Source organism: Staurois parvus, unplaced genomic scaffold (assembly GCF_062004578.1).
Source record: "Staurois parvus isolate SC_StPar_1 unplaced genomic scaffold, SC_StPar_1.0 ptg000151l, whole genome shotgun sequence".
In the NCBI taxonomy this organism is placed as follows: Eukaryota; Metazoa; Chordata; class Amphibia; order Anura; family Ranidae; genus Staurois; species Staurois parvus.
This window is the reverse complement of record NW_028317947.1, coordinates 13,888,881-13,907,933: the sequence shown is the minus strand read 5'-3', so window position 1 is coordinate 13,907,933 and position 19,053 is coordinate 13,888,881. Positions and strand designations below refer to the sequence as shown.

Here is a 19,053-nt window from a genome sequence, read left to right as displayed (position 1 = left end):
ACTTGCATTATTGCTCTGATGTTTGCAGCAACACCTCGTGTGGTGCAATCGCCATTTACGTATGCGTTCAGGACTGCACTTTTATTGCTATCACAAGGAATGTAAAGATCCCTAGTGATAACAATAAAGCATGCCAGGTCCTCTTTTTGGAGAGTTCTGAGGTCTATTAGACCCCAGATTTCTCCTCTGGCCTTCAAGGCATCTGATCACACCAAAATCAGTGTGATCTGATGCACGTTAAAGCTGGTAATGGCTTGTTTACTTGAGCCTGAAAAAGTGATGAAATCTTTGTCGCTTCCGGTTTCTGACATCACACAGTGGGAGAAACTACATCCATTCATGCCACTGTGACTCAAGAACATGATTCTGCTGGCCACATCCTTAATGGGCTCCCCGATTGCACAGGAGAGCCTGGTAAAGGAGGCGGCAGGGGTGGGAAGGGACCCCTTCCGCTGCCTGTAAGTAATCCAGCAGTGATTACTGTTCATTTAATATTCATGTACCTGGAAGTGGGTGGGAGGTAGGAGGGTAGATGATGCAGGGGGTGTTCGAATGAGGTCAGCTGGTCAACTCCTTCCTGTGTCATGACCTAAAGGCTCTACAGAAAGTAAGGCATAAGTAATGGAGAAGCTTTTTGGACAGCCATCTGGACAGTGAGATAAAGTTGTTGTAGCAATATGTTATATGCTGTGTATGGCCTCTAGGGGTCTCACTACTTAGATACTGGTACAACTGTGTTATTGCCTCTCTTTGGTTGTAGTTCTAGGGCAGACACATGTATAATGGCAGCTAGAAGCACCTAATAAAATGTCTCCTGTTAACTACAGTGTGTGAGCATCTGAGCAGGATCTACTAACAGAACATGGTGGCAGCTGGGCACTGAACCTCTGAATAGCAAGTCTTCTGTCTACAAATACAGATTGTGTGACACTGGAACTGTACAGAGAATCAGCAACTGTAAGTACAGAGTCCCTATCAGACTGCACTATGGAGAGTGGCCTGAAACCCCCTCAGAGACTGGATGTCACTTCTTCCAATCTCTCACAGACATGGAGACACTGGAAGGAAGAGTTTACTCTGTATGTGGACCTGACAGTGGCACCCAGAGATGAGCAGAGGGAAGTAAAGCTGTTTTATTACTTGATTGGGGAAAAAGGCAGAGAACTAGCCGAGACCCTGCTCACAGACAGCATGGCACTGACAGACATACTGCAAGCATTTGATAAGCACTGTGACCCCAAAAAGAATGAGACGGTGGAGAGATACAAGTTCTTCTCAAGGAATCAGGAGATTGGGGACAGTGTGGACAGATATGTGACAGAGCTGAGGAGACTGGCTGCAACCTGTGGATTTGGGGACATCAGGGACTCCCTTATCCGAGACAGGATAGTGTGTGGCATCAGAGACTCTCACCTCAGAGAAAGATTACTGAGGGAGGAAGAGCTGGCGCTGGAGAAATGTATACAAATCTGCAGGGCTGCAGAGCTGTCTAAAAAAAGGCTGAAGATGATGGAGGGCACCAGTGATGCCTCAGTACATGCAGTATCTGTGAAAGGCAGAGCAAGGTCCAGGCTCCCTGTGAGCTCAGTCCAGTGTAAATACTGTGGCAAAAGACATGAAAGAGACAAAGAGAAATGTCCAGCGTATGGGGAGTCCTGCAGGACTTGTGGCAAGATGAACCACTTTTCAGCTGTGTGCAGATTCAAAACCAGCAAACAGTACAGACAAGTCCACACAGTGACCCAGGACACAGACGAGGACAGCACAGAGGGCATCACATGGCTGCAGCTGCAGTCTGCAACAGAGAACGTCAATGTAGTCAAACAGCCAGTAGCCAATGATGCAAAGCAACTCTTTGCCATATTTATGGTGGATGAACAGCCCATAAGATTTCAGCTGGATTGTGGAGCAAGTTGCAATGTCATTCCATTTACTCTGCTTAACAAACAGGTTCCCATTGAGCCCACTGATAAGGTACTGGTCATGTACAACAAAAGTGTTGTGAAACCCATGGGAACATGCAAGCTAAAATTAAGAAATCCACGTAACAGAAAGAGCTACAGAGTGGAGTTTACTGTGTTGCAGGAGGACGATCACATTCCTTTGCTGGGAGTTAAAGCAGTTCAGGCTATGGACTTAATAAAGGTGCAGTCCCATAACATCATGGCTCTGGAAGTTTCTGACAATACTCAAAATCCTACACAAAAGGCAGAATACATTTTGGATTTTCACCACATAAAAACAGAGTATGCTGATTTATTTGAAGGTGATGGGTGCCTGGAAGGTAAATACAAACTAGAAATTGATCACACAATACAGCCTACCAGACTGCCTACAAGAAGAGTACCTGTAGCCTTAATGCAACCGCTTAAAGAGGAACTGCAGGATTTGCACAGCAGAGGTATGATAGCACCAGTACAGGAAAGCACAGACTGGATAAGCAGTTTGGTGATAGTGAAAAAACCATCAGGCAAGTTAAGAATATGCATTGATCCTAAGCCACTGAACAAGGCCCTTAAAAGAAATCACTATCCAATGCCAACAATAGAAGATATTCTACCAGATCTATCAAAGGCTAAAATATTTTCGGTATGTGATGTGAAAAATGGGTTCTGGCACGTGGAACTGGATAAAGAATCAAGTTTATTAACAGCATTTTCTTCCCCATTTGGACGCTATAAGTGGCTTAGAATGCCAATGGGAGTAAGCCCAACTCCAGAAGTGTTCCAACAAAAATTGATGCAAGCTTTGGAAGGACTGTCTGGAGTAAAAATAATAGCAGACGATATACTAATAGTTGGGAAAGGTGATGATTAGAGATGAGCGAAGAAATGAAAAATTCGATTCGACTGATTCGGCGAATTCGTGGACAATATTCGATTCGAGTCGAATAAATTCGCTGTGAATTTAACTTAAAAAAGGGTGTTTCTAGGCTTCAGAGAGACTTAATATTAGTGCAGAACACTGTACCTTTAATTTAAATGCCCTTGGAGTCTGCTGGGGAAGAGAAATAATACTGTCTGTCAGTATGACATGCAGATGAGTGCCGTCGATCTTAGAATCACTGCACACTTCACTCCTTTGGCCAGTCACGGGGCCAAAACCAGTGTTTGGAGCCACAGTGTGGCGGTGGAGGCAGCAGCAATGGGAGGCCATACAGCAACCTATGACAAAATGGAAACCAGCAGGAGCGTGAGGAGACCTGAAAGTGGCACATGGCAGAGTGGGAGCAATGAGAGGCGGTACAGGGACCCAGGTCACACTGTGGGCCCAGCAGCAGCGTGACCAGGCGGTACGGGGGCCCATGGCCGATATGGGGCTTGGTGGCACCTATGGAAGGCCTGTAATCTGCCAGCAACCTATGACAAAATGGACAACCGCAGGAGTGTGAGGAGATTTCAAAGTGGCACATGGCAGAGTGGAAGCAATGGGAGGCCGTACAGGGACCCAGGTCACACTGTGGGCTCAGCAGCAGCGTGACCAGGAGGTACGGGGGCCCATGGTCGATATGGGGCCTGGCGGCACCTATGGAAGGCCGCTAATCTGCCAGCAACCTATGACAAAATGGACAACCGCAGGAGTGTGAGGAGATTTCAAAGAGGTACATGGCAGAGTGGAAGCAATGGGAGGCCGTACAGGGACCCAGGTCACACTGTGGGACCAGCATCAGCGTGAACAGGCGGTACGGGGGCCCATGGCCGATTTGACCTCATTCATCCCATAGTCCTGCCGACTCACGAATAGCGTGGCCTCCTCAAAGGGCCTGAGCAAGCGCAGGTGTCACACATGAGCTGACAATGGCTGACATCTAAGTTACACAGGGAGTACCTTTATCCGCTTTTAACATCAGGAAATCTGTGATGGCCTTTAGCTGTTCGTAAAGGCGGTCTAACATATGTAGGGTTGAATTACACCTTGTTGCAACGTCACAGCATGAGGAGTCGGTACGGGGGCCCATGGCAGATTACATGTCTGGCAGCAGCAATGGGAGGCCCGTAATCTGCCAGCACCCTATGTCAAAAAATTTAACACACCAGCAGTGTGAAGAGACCTGAAAGTGGCACATGGCAGCAGAGTGTGGCGATGGAGACAGCAGCAATGGGAGGCCGTACAGGGACCCATGAGAGACTCTAGACTTGGCAGCAGCATGAGGAGGCGGTATATAGGGGCCCATGGCAGATTAGGGGCCTGGCAGCAGCTATGTGAGGCCCGTAATCTGCCTGCACCCTATGTCAAAAAATTTAACACACCAGCAGTGTGAAGAGACCTGAAAGTGGCACATGGCAGCAGAGTGTGGCGATGGAGACAGCAGCAATGGGAGGCCGTACAGGGACCCATGAGAGACTCTAGACTTGGCAGCAGCATGAGGAGGCGGTTTATAGGGGCCCATGGCAGATTAGGGGCCTGGCAGCAGCTATGTGAGGCCCGTAATCTGCCTGCACCCTATGTCAAAAAATTTAACACACCAGCAGTGTGAAGGAGACCTGAAAGTGGCACATGGCAGCAGAGTGTGGCGATGGAGACAGCAGCAATGGGAGGCCGTACAGGGACCCATGAGAGACTCTGGACTTGGCAGCAGCATGAGGAGGCGGTATATAGGGGCCCATGGCAGATTAGGGGCCTGGCAGCAGCTATGTGAGGCCCGTAATCTGCCTGCACCCTATGTCAAAAAATTTAACACACCAGCAGTGTGAAGAGACCTGAAAGTGGCACATGGCAGCAGAGTGTGGCGATGGAGACAGCAGCAATGGGAGGCCGTACAGGGACCCATGAGAGACTCTGGACTTGGCAGCAGCATGAGGAGGCGGTATATAGGGGCCCATGGCAGATTAGGGGCCTGGCAGCAGCTATGTGAGGCCCGTAATCTGCCTGCACCCTATGTCAAAAAATTAAACACACCAGCAGTGTGAAGAGACCTGAAAGTGGCACATGGCAGAGTGTGGCGATGGAGACAGCAGCAATGGGAGGCCGTACAGGGACCCATGACAGACTCTAGACTTGGCAGCAGCATGAGGAGGCGGTATATAGGGGCCCATGGCAGATTAGGGGCCTGGCAGCAGCTATGTGAGGCCCGTAATCTGCCTGCACCCTATGTCAAAAAATTTAACACACCAGCAGTGTGAAGAGACCTGAAAGTGGCACATGGCAGCAGAGTGTGGCGATGGAGACAGCAGCAATGGGAGGCCGTACAGGGACCCATGAGAGACTCTAGACTTGGCAGCAGCATGAGGAGGCGGTATATAGGGGCCCATGGCAGATTAGGGGCCTGGCAGCAGCTATGTGAGGCCCGTAATCTGCCTGCACCCTATGTCAAAAAATTTAACACACCAGCAGTGTGAAGAGACCTGAAAGTGGCACATGGCAGCAGAGTGTGGCGATGGAGACAGCAGCAATGGGAGGCCGTACAGGGACCCATGAGAGACTCTAGACTTGGCAGCAGCATGAGGAGGCGGTTTATAGGGGCCCATGGCAGATTAGGGGCCTGGCAGCAGCTATGTGAGGCCCGTAATCTGCCTGCACCCTATGTCAAAAAATTTAACACACCAGCAGTGTGAAGGAGACCTGAAAGTGGCACATGGCAGCAGAGTGTGGCGATGGAGACAGCAGCAATGGGAGGCCGTACAGGGACCCATGAGAGACTCTGGACTTGGCAGCAGCATGAGGAGGCGGTATATAGGGGCCCATGGCAGATTAGGGGCCTGGCAGCAGCTATGTGAGGCCCGTAATCTGCCTGCACCCTATGTCAAAAAATTTAACACACCAGCAGTGTGAAGAGACCTGAAAGTGGCACATGGCAGCAGAGTGTGGCGATGGAGACAGCAGCAATGGGAGGCCGTACAGGGACCCATGAGAGACTCTGGACTTGGCAGCAGCATGAGGAGGCGGTATATAGGGGCCCATGGCAGATTAGGGGCCTGGCAGCAGCTATGTGAGGCCCGTAATCTGCCTGCACCCTATGTCAAAAAATTAAACACACCAGCAGTGTGAAGAGACCTGAAAGTGGCACATGGCAGAGTGTGGCGATGGAGACAGCAGCAATGGGAGGCCGTACAGGGACCCATGACAGACTCTAGACTTGGCAGCAGCATGAGGAGGCGGTATATAGGGGCCCATGGCAGATTAGGGGCCTGGCAGCAGCTATGTGAGGCCCGTAATCTGCCTGCACCCTATGTCAAAAAATTTAACACACCAGCAGTGTGAAGAGACCTGAAAGTGGCACATGGCAGCAGAGTGTGGCGATGGAGACAGCAGCAATGGGAGGCCGTACAGGGACCCATGAGAGACTCTGGACTTGGCAGCAGCATGAGGAGGCGGTATATAGGGGCCCATGGCAGATTAGGGGCCTGGCAGCAGCTATGTGAGGCCCGTTATCTTGCAGCACCCTATGTCAAAAAATTAAACACACCAGCAGTGTGAAGAGACCTGAAAGTGGCACATGGCAGCAGAGTGTGGCGATGGAGACAGCAGCAATGGGAGGCCGTACAGGGACCCATGAGAGACTCTAGACTTGGCAGCAGCATGAGGAGGCGGTTTATAGGGGCCCATGGCAGATTAGGGGCCTGGCAGCAGCTATGTGAGGCCCGTAATCTGCCTGCACCCTATGTCAAAAAATTAAACACACCAGCAGTGTGAAGGAGACCTGAAAGTGGCACATGGCAGCAGAGTGTGGCGATGGAGACAGCAGCAATGGGAGGCCGTACAGGGACCCATGAGAGACTCTAGACTTGGCAGCAGCATGAGGAGGCGGTTTATAGGGGCCCATGGCAGATTAGGGGCCTGGCAGCAGCTATGTGAGGCCCGTAATCTGCCTGCACCCTATGTCAAAAAATTTAACACACCAGCAGTGTGAAGAGACCTGAAAGTGGCACATGGCAGCAGAGTGTGGCGATGGAGACAGCAGCAATGGGAGGCCGTACAGGGACCCATGAGAGACTCTAGACTTGGCAGCAGCATGAGGAGGCGGTATATAGGGGCCCATGGCAGATTAGGGGCCTGGCAGCAGCTATGTGAGGCCCGTAATCTGCCTGCACCCTATGTCAAAAAATTTAACACACCAGCAGTGTGAAGAGACCTGAAAGTGGCACATGGCAGCAGAGTGTGGCGATGGAGACAGCAGCAATGGGAGGCCGTACAGGGACCCATGAGAGACTCTAGACTTGGCAGCAGCATGAGGAGGCGGTATATAGGGGCCCATGGCAGATTAGGGGCCTGGCAGCAGCTATGTGAGGCCCGTAATCTGCCTGCACCCTATGTCAAAAAATTTAACACACCAGCAGTGTGAAGAGACCTGAAAGTGGCACATGGCAGCAGAGTGTGGCGATGGAGACAGCAGCAATGGGAGGCCGTACAGGGACCCATGAGAGACTCTGGACTTGGCAGCAGCATGAGGAGGCGGTATATAGGGGCCCATGGCAGATTAGGGGCCTGGCAGCAGCTATGTGAGGCCCGTTATCTTGCAGCACCCTATGTCAAAAAATTAAACACACCAGCAGTGTGAAGAGACCTGAAAGTGGCACATGGCAGCAGAGTGTGGCGATGGAGACAGCAGCAATGGGAGGCCGTACAGGGACCCATGAGAGACTCTAGACTTGGCAGCAGCATGAGGAGGCGGTATATAGGGGCCCATGGCAGATTAGGGGCCTGGCAGCAGCTATGTGAGGCCCGTAATCTGCCTGCACCCTATGTCAAAAAATTTAACACACCAGCAGTGTGAAGAGACCTGAAAGTGGCACATGGCAGCAGAGTGTGGCGATGGAGACAGCAGCAATGGGAGGCCGTACAGGGACCCATGAGAGACTCTGGACTTGGCAGCAGCATGAGGAGGCGGTATATAGGGGCCCATGGCAGATTAGGGGCCTGGCAGCAGCTATGTGAGGCCCGTTATCTTGCAGCACCCTATGTCAAAAAATTTAACACACCAGCAGTGTGAAGAGACCTGAAAGTGGCACATGGCAGCAGAGTGTGGCGATGGAGACAGCAGCAATGGGAGGCCGTACAGGGACCCATGAGAGACTCTAGACTTGGCAGCAGCATGAGGAGGCGGTTTATAGGGGCCCATGGCAGATTAGGGGCCTGGCAGCAGCTATGTGAGGCCCGTAATCTGCCTGCACCCTATGTCAAAAAATTTAACACACCAGCAGTGTGAAGAGACCTGAAAGTGGCACATGGCAGCAGAGTGTGGCGATGGAGACAGCAGCAATGGGAGGCCGTACAGGGACCCATGAGAGACTCTAGACTTGGCAGCAGCATGAGGAGGCGGTATATAGGGGCCCATGGCAGATTAGGGGCCTGGCAGCAGCTATGTGAGGCCCGTAATCTGCCTGCACCCTATGTCAAAAAATTTAACACACCAGCAGTGTGAAGAGACCTGAAAGTGGCACATGGCAGCAGAGTGTGGCGATGGAGACAGCAGCAATGGGAGGCCGTACAGGGACCCATGAGAGACTCTAGACTTGGCAGCAGCATGAGGAGGCGGTATATAGGGGCCCATGGCAGATTAGGGGCCTGGCAGCAGCTATGTGAGGCCCGTAATCTGCCTGCACCCTATGTCAAAAAATTTAACACACCAGCAGTGTGAAGAGACCTGAAAGTGGCACATGGCAGCAGAGTGTGGCGATGGAGACAGCAGCAATGGGAGGCCGTACAGGGACCCATGAGAGACTCTGGACTTGGCAGCAGCATGAGGAGGCGGTATATAGGGGCCCATGGCAGATTAGGGGCCTGGCAGCAGCTATGTGAGGCCCGTTATCTTGCAGCACCCTATGTCAAAAAATTTAACACACCAGCAGTGTGAAGAGACCTGAAAGTGGCACATGGCAGCAGAGTGTGGCGATGGAGACAGCAGCAATGGGAGGCCGTACAGGGACCCATGAGAGACTCTAGACTTGGCAGCAGCATGAGGAGGCGGTTTATAGGGGCCCATGGCAGATTAGGGGCCTGGCAGCAGCTATGTGAGGCCCGTAATCTGCCTGCACCCTATGTCAAAAAATTTAACACACCAGCAGTGTGAAGGAGACCTGAAAGTGGCACATGGCAGCAGAGTGTGGCGATGGAGACAGCAGCAATGGGAGGCCGTACAGGGACCCATGAGAGACTCTGGACTTGGCAGCAGCATGAGGAGGCGGTATATAGGGGCCCATGGCAGATTAGGGGCCTGGCAGCAGCTATGTGAGGCCCGTAATCTGCCTGCACCCTATGTCAAAAAATTTAACACACCAGCAGTGTGAAGAGACCTGAAAGTGGCACATGGCAGCAGAGTGTGGCGATGGAGACAGCAGCAATGGGAGGCCGTACAGGGACCCATGAGAGACTCTAGACTTGGCAGCAGCATGAGGAGGCGGTTTATAGGGGCCCATGGCAGATTAGGGGCCTGGCAGCAGCTATGTGAGGCCCGTAATCTGCCTGCACCCTATGTCAAAAAATTTAACACACCAGCAGTGTGAAGGAGACCTGAAAGTGGCACATGGCAGCAGAGTGTGGCGATGGAGACAGCAGCAATGGGAGGCCGTACAGGGACCCATGAGAGACTCTGGACTTGGCAGCAGCATGAGGAGGCGGTATATAGGGGCCCATGGCAGATTAGGGGCCTGGCAGCAGCTATGTGAGGCCCGTAATCTGCCTGCACCCTATGTCAAAAAATTTAACACACCAGCAGTGTGAAGAGACCTGAAAGTGGCACATGGCAGCAGAGTGTGGCGATGGAGACAGCAGCAATGGGAGGCCGTACAGGGACCCATGAGAGACTCTAGACTTGGCAGCAGCATGAGGAGGCGGTATATAGGGGCCCATGGCAGATTAGGGGCCTGGCAGCAGCTATGTGAGGCCCGTAATCTGCCTGCACCCTATGTCAAAAAATTTAACACACCAGCAGTGTGAAGAGACCTGAAAGTGGCACATGGCAGCAGAGTGTGGCGATGGAGACAGCAGCAATGGGAGGCCGTACAGGGACCCATGAGAGACTCTAGACTTGGCAGCAGCATGAGGAGGCGGTATATAGGGGCCCATGGCAGATTAGGGGCCTGGCAGCAGCTATGTGAGGCCCGTAATCTGCCTGCACCCTATGTCAAAAAATTTAACACACCAGCAGTGTGAAGAGACCTGAAAGTGGCACATGGCAGCAGAGTGTGGCGATGGAGACAGCAGCAATGGGAGGCCGTACAGGGACCCATGAGAGACTCTGGACTTGGCAGCAGCATGAGGAGGCGGTATATAGGGGCCCATGGCAGATTAGGGGCCTGGCAGCAGCTATGTGAGGCCCGTAATCTGCCTGCACCCTATGTCAAAAAATTTAACACACCAGCAGTGTGAAGAGACCTGAAAGTGGCACATGGCAGCAGAGTGTGGCGATGGAGACAGCAGCAATGGGAGGCCGTACAGGGACCCATGAGAGACTCTAGACTTGGCAGCAGCATGAGGAGGCGGTTTATAGGGGCCCATGGCAGATTAGGGGCCTGGCAGCAGCTATGTGAGGCCCGTAATCTGCCTGCACCCTATGTCAAAAAATTTAGCACACCAGCAGTGTGAAGAGACCTGAAAGTGGCACATGGCAGCAGAGTGTGGCGATGGAGACAGCAGCAATGGGAGGCCGTACAGGGACCCATGAGAGACTCTGGACCTAGCAGCAGCATGAGGAGGCGGTATATAGGGGCCTATGGCAGATTAGGGGCCTGGCAGCAGCTATAGGAGGCCCGTAATCTGCCAGCACCCTATGTCAAAAAATTAAACACACCAGCAGTGTGAGGAGACCTGAAAGTGGCACATGTTTGAGGCATGATTCATGGCGGATTTAGTCAGTTGTGTCAGGAACTGGTGGTTTGAAATCCAGACTAATCCACGCCTGATTCATTTTCACAAACGTGAGTCTCTCCACACTTTGGGTGGACAGTCGTGTCCTCCGCGGAGTTACAATACCTCCTGCCGCACTAAACACGCGCTCCGATGCCACGCTACTGGCCGGGCATGACAGCCTTTCAAGGGCAAATTCAGCTAGTTGGGGCCAAAGGTCAAGTTTCGTTGCCCAGTAGTCAAGGGGATTGTCTACCTCGGTTGGCAGGGTGCTGTCCAAGTAGGCCCAAGCCTGTTGTTTGAGCTCCTGCTCCAGGTCCACCTGATGCTGCTGCTGCTGCTGCGGCTGGTTAGTAGTTTCCTCACTGCGCTGGTGAAGAAAGCTACTCATCATCGACTGCAGACTGAGGCAGCCACTGCTGGTGGAGCTGCCACTGCTCCTACCACCCCACCCCTCCCCTGCTGCCATGCCAGCGGAACGCGAGCGCACAGGGCCCACAGTGTCTGAGGATGGACGTTGGCGCACAAAGGCAGAGACCAACTGACTACATAGGTGGTTTTTATAGTACGTAATTTTGGCCTCCCTCTCAGCAGGTGTGAAAAAGGCCACCATTTTGGACCGGTAGCGAGGGTCCAACAAGGTGGACAGCCAAAAGTCATCCCTCTGTCTGATGGTTATTATTCGGCTGTCGCTACGCAAGCAACCGAGCATGCTATGGGCCATTTGTGCCAAGGAATGCGAGGGACTCCCTGCCTCCATCTCCACAGCATACTGCCACGGTGCGTCTGGGTCCTCTGTCTCCTCCTCCTCCTCCTCTACCAGATGCTCCTGCTCCTCCACTCCTGTCCGCTGAGTGGAAAAACCACCCATTTCACTCAATAATGCACCGTCGGGTGCGTGCTCGCAAACTGTTGTCTCTTGGATACGGATTCCAAGAAAGACTGTTGACGGAATCCGAGAAGAGGAGTAGCAGGAGAAGGAGCATCTGAACGAGCGGAAGATGCCAACGAGCGACAACTCCCCTCAGCAGAGGTGTTGGAGCCTTGACTGGCTGATAGAGGGCGATTGACGACGTCGGGTGACGGAGCAAGTAACGGAGCGGGTGATGGAGCGGGGGCTGGGGCAGGCAGAACCGCCGTATGTTTATCACGGTTTTCCCAGGCCACCGAATGGTGACGCTGCATATGCTGACGCAACGCTGTAGTCCCAACATGGGCCCCCTGGCCACGCTTGCATTTCTGGCCACATAGTCGACATACGGCTACGTTTACTTCCTCGGGCGGCTTGAGGAAAAATTGCCACACCACCGAGTAGGAAACTTTGCCCCCGCTACTCTTCACTGGCTGACTGCTACTTCCTCCGTGCGCACCGGCACCACTACTGGCCGTGGTGGTAGGCTGCAGTGGAGCTGGTGCTCTACTCCGTGGACGTTTGGCTCCACTGACACTGATGCGACCCTGCTGCTGTCTCCTGGGCAACCCACCGACTGTTTTGCTCGCTGCCAAGCTGCCACCCTCTTCTCCTGATGATGCGGAAGAAATTGCCTGATGACGACGAGGCTGCCAAGTGCGATCAACCTCCTCATCATCAAGTAGGGTCTCCGCCTCACTACTAGCCCCCTCGGCTGCGTCTGGGTCAGGAGACAGACCTGTCTCTAGACCGGCTACCGAGCCACTCTCCTCGCCAGTACTTGTTCGCTTGGCTGCTGAAAAGGCCGATGTCTCCCCCCGTTCCTGACCGCCCTCTGTTAGCTCTTCCTCACTGTACAGTGGGGCTGAGCCCACAGCATGCGATACTTCGCTTGGTGAGGGAACAGCAAAGGACAGGGGCAGGTAGAGGACACGTGATTTCAGTGGGCTTGCTCCCGGGCCATGCCAACTAACGGTTGTGTCTGACGTACCCACCGACCGTTGGCTGTAGGTGTCAGAGGTGACCTGGGAAGAGGAAGACGACCGAGCCAACCAATCAATGACGGCAGGGTTGTCGGTGGAGACACGACCGCTGGATGACACCGGGAGCACTGGCCTCTGGCTGCGAATACTGCTGCCTCGACCCCTTCCTCTGCTGCCACGTCTGCTCGCTCCTAAAACATTGCCTCCTCTGCCACTCCTCTGCATGTTGTCTGACATACTATTTAATTCAACGATTAGGTGTCCCTGAGTAACAATTCTCTGGCACTCAGTAACAATTCTGTCTGTCCCTGAGTATGAATTCTGTGGCCCTGAGTAACAATTCTGTGTCTGTGCGAGTAACAATTCTGTGTCTGTGCGAGTAACAATTCTGTGTCTGTGCAAGTAACAATTTTGTGTCTGTGCGAGTAACAATTCTCTGGCACTCAGTAACAATTCTGTCTGTCCCTGAGTAACAATTCTCTGGCACTCAGTAACAATTCTGTCTGTCCCTGAGTAACAATTCTCTGGCACTGAGTAACAATTCTGTCTGTCCCTGAGTATGAATTCTGTGGCCCTGAGTAACAATTCTGTGTCTGTGCGAGTAACAATTCTGTGTCTGTGCAAGTAACAATTTTGTGTCTGTGCGAGTAACAATTCTCTGGCACTCAGTAACAATTCTGTCTGTCCCTGAGTAACAATTCTCTGGCACTCAGTAACAATTCTGTCTGTCCCTGAGTAACAATTCTCTGGCACTCAGTAACAATTCTGTCTGTCCCTGAGTAACAATTCTCTGGCACTCAGTAACAATTCTGTGTCTGTGCGAGTAACAATTCTGTGTCTGTGCAAGTAACAATTTTGTGTCTGTGCGAGTAACAATTCTCTGGCACTCAGTAACAATTCTGTCTGTCCCTGAGTAACAATTCTCTGGCACTCAGTAACAATTCTGTCTGTCCCTGAGTAACAATTCTCTGGCACTCAGTAACAATTCTGTCTGTCCCTGAGTATGAATTCTGTGGCCCTGAGTAACAATTCTGTGTCTGTGCGAGTAACAATTCTGTGTCTGTGCAAGTAACAATTTTGTGTCTGTGCGAGTAACAATTCTCTGGCACTCAGTAACAATTCTGTCTGTCCCTGAGTAACAATTCTCTGGCACTCAGTAACAATTCTGTCTGTCCCTGAGTAACAATTCTCTGGCACTCAGTAACAATTCTGTCTGTCCCTGAGTAACAATTCTCTGGCACTCAGTAACAATTCTGTCTGTCCCTGAGTAACAATTCTCTGGCACTCAGTAACAATTCTGTGTCTGTGCGAGTAACAATTCTGTGTCTGTGCAAGTAACAATTTTGTGTCTGTGCGAGTAACAATTCTCTGGCACTCAGTAACAATTCTGTCTGTCCCTGAGTAACAATTCTCTGGCACTCAGTAACAATTCTGTCTGTCCCTGAGTAACAATTCTCTGGCACTCAGTAACAATTCTGTCTGTCCCTGAGTATGAATTCTGTGGCCCTGAGTAACAATTCTGTGTCTGTGCGAGTAACAATTCTGTGTCTGTGCAAGTAACAATTTTGTGTCTGTGCGAGTAACAATTCTCTGGCACTCAGTAACAATTCTGTCTGTCCCTGAGTAACAATTCTCTGGCACTCAGTAACAATTCTGTCTGTCCCTGAGTAACAATTCTCTGGCACTCAGTAACAATTCTGTCTGTCCCTGAGTATGAATTCTGTGGCCCTGAGTAACAATTCTGTGTCTGTGCGAGTAACAATTCTGTGTCTGTGCAAGTAACAATTTTGTGTCTGTGCGAGTAACAATTCTCTGGCACTCAGTAACAATTCTGTCTGTCCCTGAGTAACAATTCTCTGGCACTCAGTAACAATTCTGTCTGTCCCTGAGTAACAATTCTCTGGCACTCAGTAACAATTCTGTCTGTCCCTGAGTATGAATTCTGTGGCCCTGAGTAACAATTCTGTGTCTGTGCGAGTAACAATTCTGTGTCTGTGCAAGTAACAATTTTGTGTCTGTGCGAGTAACAATTCTCTGGCACTCAGTAACAATTCTGTCTGTCCCTGAGTAACAATTCTCTGGCACTCAGTAACAATTCTGTCTGTCCCTGAGTAACAATTCTCTGGCACTCAGTAACAATTCTGTCTGTCCCTGAGTAACAATTCTCTGGCACTCAGTAACAATTCTGTCTGTCCCTGAGTAACAATTCTCTGGCACTCAGTAACAATTCTGTGTCTGTGCAAGTAACAATTTTGTGTCTGTGCGAGTAACAATTCTCTGGCACTCAGTAACAATTCTGTCTGTCCCTGAGTAACAATTCTCTGGCACTCAGTAACAATTCTGTCTGTCCCTGAGTAACAATTCTCTGGCACTCAGTAACAATTCTGTCTGTCCCTGAGTAACAATTCTGTCTGTCCCTGAGAATGAATTCTGTGGCCCTGAGTAAGAATTCTCTGGCACTCAGTAACAATTCTGTCTGTCCCTGAGTAACAATTCTCTGGCACTCAGTAACAATTCTGTCTGTCCCTGAGTAAAAATTCTGTGGCCCTAATAACGTTTCTGTGGCCCTAAGTAACAATTCTCTGGCACTGAGTGAAAATTCTGTCTGTCCCTGAGTATGAATTCTGTGGCCCTAACTAGCGTTTCTTTGTCCCTAAATAACGATTCTGTGGCCCTCATTAACAAGTCTGTGTCCCTGAGTAATGGTTCTCTGTCCCTAAGTAACTTCTCTCTGTCCCCAATTCTCGTTTCTGTGGCCCTAACTCTGTCCCTGTCCCTAGTACAGAGCGGTCTGCCTCTGTTCAATGACTGCAGGCAAATGAAGATTTCCAAAATGGCCGCTATATATACCTCGACCATTACACAGTGCTGGCTGGCTGGCTGCTGATTGGCTGATGCGATCACATGTCGTTGAGGAATGCATTATGGGGCAGCGCGCCTTGTCTGCGCGCCTTCCCCGACATCCCCGCTCCGTCGCCGCACATGTCAGCCGCCATTTTCGGAAAAATTTCGATTCGCGCGTCCGAATTAGGCTGTTTTTCGGATTCGGCACGAATCGAAATTTTTCCGATATTCGACTCGAATTCCACTTCGGATACTTCGATTCGCTCATCTCTAGTGATGATCTAGAATCCGCAACAAAGGATCACGATAAAAAGATGATACAATTCTTAGACAGATGTAGAAAAAAACAAATCAAACTGAACCTGGAAAAATTCAAACTAAAAATGACAGAAGTACCATATATTGGACATCTTCTTACCTCAAATGGTGTTAAAGTCGATCCAGAGAAGGTGAGGGCGATACAGGACATGCCGACACCTACAGATATACGTGGAGTACAACGATTCCTGGGCATGGTGAATTATCTTTCCAAATTTTGCAAGCATTTATCAGACATGTGTGAGCCACTGAGACAGCTAACTCACAAAGACGTACTCTGGGAATGGACAGAAAGCCATGAAACTGCTTTTCAGTCAGTGAAAAATGCTATTGCAGACGCAGCAACGCTAAAATATTTTGATCCAGATCAAGCAGTGGTAGTACAATGTGATGCCTCAGAAACCGGCCTTGGAGCCACACTAATGCAGAATAAACAGCCAATCACATATGCAAGCAGAGCGTTAACTCTAACAGAGCAAGGATATGCTCAAATCGAGAAGGAACTTCTAGCGGTAGTATTTGGGTTAGAGAAATTTCACCAGTACACCTACGGTCGACAAGTGGTGGTGCATTCAGATCACAAGCCTTTAGAAAGTATTACAAAGAAGCCACTACTGAATGCCCCAAAAAGACTGCAGCGTATGCTGTTAAGGCTTCAGAAATATGATTTTAACATTTGTTACTGTCCAGGGAAGGATTTACTGATTGCAGATGCCCTAAGCAGAGCTTACTTACCCATCACAAATGAAGAAGAAAAAGACATTGAAAGCATCAATATGTGTGAATATCTGTCTGTCTCAAAAGACAGACTGAAACAAATACAGACCTGCACAGCGGAAGATAAAACTCTACAGATCCTATCGACTGTCATCTTGAAGGGATGGCCAAAACACAAGCAGCATGCTCCAATGGAGGTTTCTCCATTTTTTCACATAAGAGATGAACTCTCTGTGCAGCATGGAATCATCTTTAAAGGAGAAAGAGCTGTCATACCACAATCACTTAGAAGAGACATTATAGAAAGATTGCACTCGACTCACTTAGGTGTAGAAGGATGTCTACGTCGTGCACGAGAATATGTTTATTGGCCTGGAATGAATGACCACATAAAAAACTTTATAGCACAGTGTGAAATATGTGCATCGTGCAATGATAAGCAACCGAAAGAGACATTGCAACCACATACAATTCCAAACAGACCATGGTCAAAAGTAGGAACAGATCTGTTCACGTGGAACGACAAGGAATATCTGGTAACTGTGGACTATTTTTCCAACTTCTGGGAGATAGACTACTTACAGGACACAAGGGCCAAAACAGTAATTAAAAAACTCAAGGCCCATTTTGCCAGATATGGCATTCCGGATATTTTGTTCTCTGACAACGCCGCTCAATTTACATCGGAAGAATTCAAAAAATTCAGGGAGAGGTGGGAATTTGAGCACCAGACATCATCTCCTGGATATCCGCAGAGTAATGGTAAAGCCGAGTCAGCAGTAAAAACAGCCAAAAGACTCATGCAAAAGGCAAAACAGGCAGGTACAGAGATATACCTGTCTATACTGGACCACAGAAACACACCCACACAAGGCCTAGACACCAGTCCAGCACAGCGGCTTATGAGTAGACGTACAAGGACTCTCCTACCAACTGCAGGTCAACTACTAAAGCCAAAGCTTGTGGGCAATGTTAAAGCCAAACTAACGAAGAATCAAGATAGGCAAGCTTTCTATTATAATAAATCTGCAAAAGATCTGCCTGTTCTCCAGAGCAATGACAATGTACGGATTCAGCCAATAGGGAAATATGACAAACACTGGAAAAAAGCGAAGGTTGTACAGAAATTGGGACCACGGTCCTATGAAATTATAACAGAGGAAGGAAGAAGATGGAGGAGAAATCGGAGACATCTGAGAAAAACACAAGAAGGAGATGATACAGGGCCCTGGGAACAGTATATGGACACTCAAAGCGATGAGACTATGAATACCAGCAACAAAGAAACAGGAACTGCTGAGGAGCATAGGGAGGTCTCTAGGCAGAGAGAGACAGTCCCAGAAAATAGACTGCCAGAATCAGAAGAAACCTCATATGTTACGCGAGCTGGCAGAACAATCAGAAAGCCGGCTCACCTCAAGGATTATATCTAATTTATAGCTATGTTCTACTTGACCATTTTGTGTTTGTTATATTTCATTGTTCTTTTATTTAAAAGAGAAAGGATGTAGCAATATGTTATATGCTGTGTATGGCCTCTAGGGGTCTCACTACTTAGATACTGGTACAACTGTGTTATGGCCTCTCTTTGGTTGTAGTTCTAGGGCAGACACATGTATAATGGCAGCTAGAAGCACCTAATAAAATGTCTCCTGTTAACTAGTGTGTGAGCATCTGAGCAGGTTCTACTAACAGAACAGTTGTGTACAAAAAATGGAAAGCTTTTGAATTCCTGCAAAAGAAGTACATTAATGCTATGTTGGTACATAGGGGAGCTGGAATTTAGAGGGAAAAAAAAAACGTGAGCAAAGGTGAACTCATCCTTTAAAGTTCAGGAAGGGATTAAGGTTCACTGTGAGAGTATCAATAAATGTGTGCTCATAGTGGAGCTCATACTTGTGCTCTGAATGTCCTGTTTGCAGATGTTCTGCAGCAAGCTACCAGCAACTAAAAGTTATATACTGAAAATAATATTTATCTCTGTTTAAAATATCTTTTCCAAATGCATCTATGTTTTTGATCATACTATATCACAAAAAAACGTTGGTTTACCTTTCAATACATTGGTTAAACTGTAGAACCATTGCCGCAAGGTTGAGTCCCCCAAAATGTGCACCATCTTGTCCTTTAAACAGGTGTACATCTGCTCCTGGGTGTTAAGGTTGAGAATTTCACAAAATGCAGGTCTCCATGTATCTTGAAACACAAATCCACTTGGAAATGGGGATTTCATTCCAATTGTACATGGTTCTAGATGTGAGAAAATGTCTACGGAAATGAAGAAAACAATTGACAATCTACAATTCTTTCACAAAAATGTATCTAATTTTTTATTTTTTTGCTGACATTTGAGATAGGTTTGGGCCACTGTTGGGTTTTTGTTGCTGCTTCGGATCCTAGATGGCGAGATTCCCCCCTCTCTTTTTCTTGTTGACTATTAGTAATGGGAAATCCAAAAGTTTACAGATGTCACCAGAACAAGAGGTGGAGGTCAAT

The 19,053-nt window shown here is 49.4% G+C and overlaps 1 protein-coding gene across 2 annotated transcripts in view; it reads right to left on the bottom strand.

Moving 5' to 3' along the window:
- LOC149464506 (NXPE family member 2-like) overlaps window positions 1-19,053 on the bottom strand; it is a 95,103-nt gene that overhangs the window by 9,000 nt on the left and 67,050 nt on the right. For both annotated transcript variants that reach the window (XM_089674478.1, XM_089674479.1), the window contains one exon: window positions 18,610-18,825. In XM_089674478.1, coding sequence (XP_089530604.1) covers window positions 18,610-18,825 — 216 coding nt within the window. The remainder of the gene's footprint in view (window positions 1-18,609; window positions 18,826-19,053) is intronic.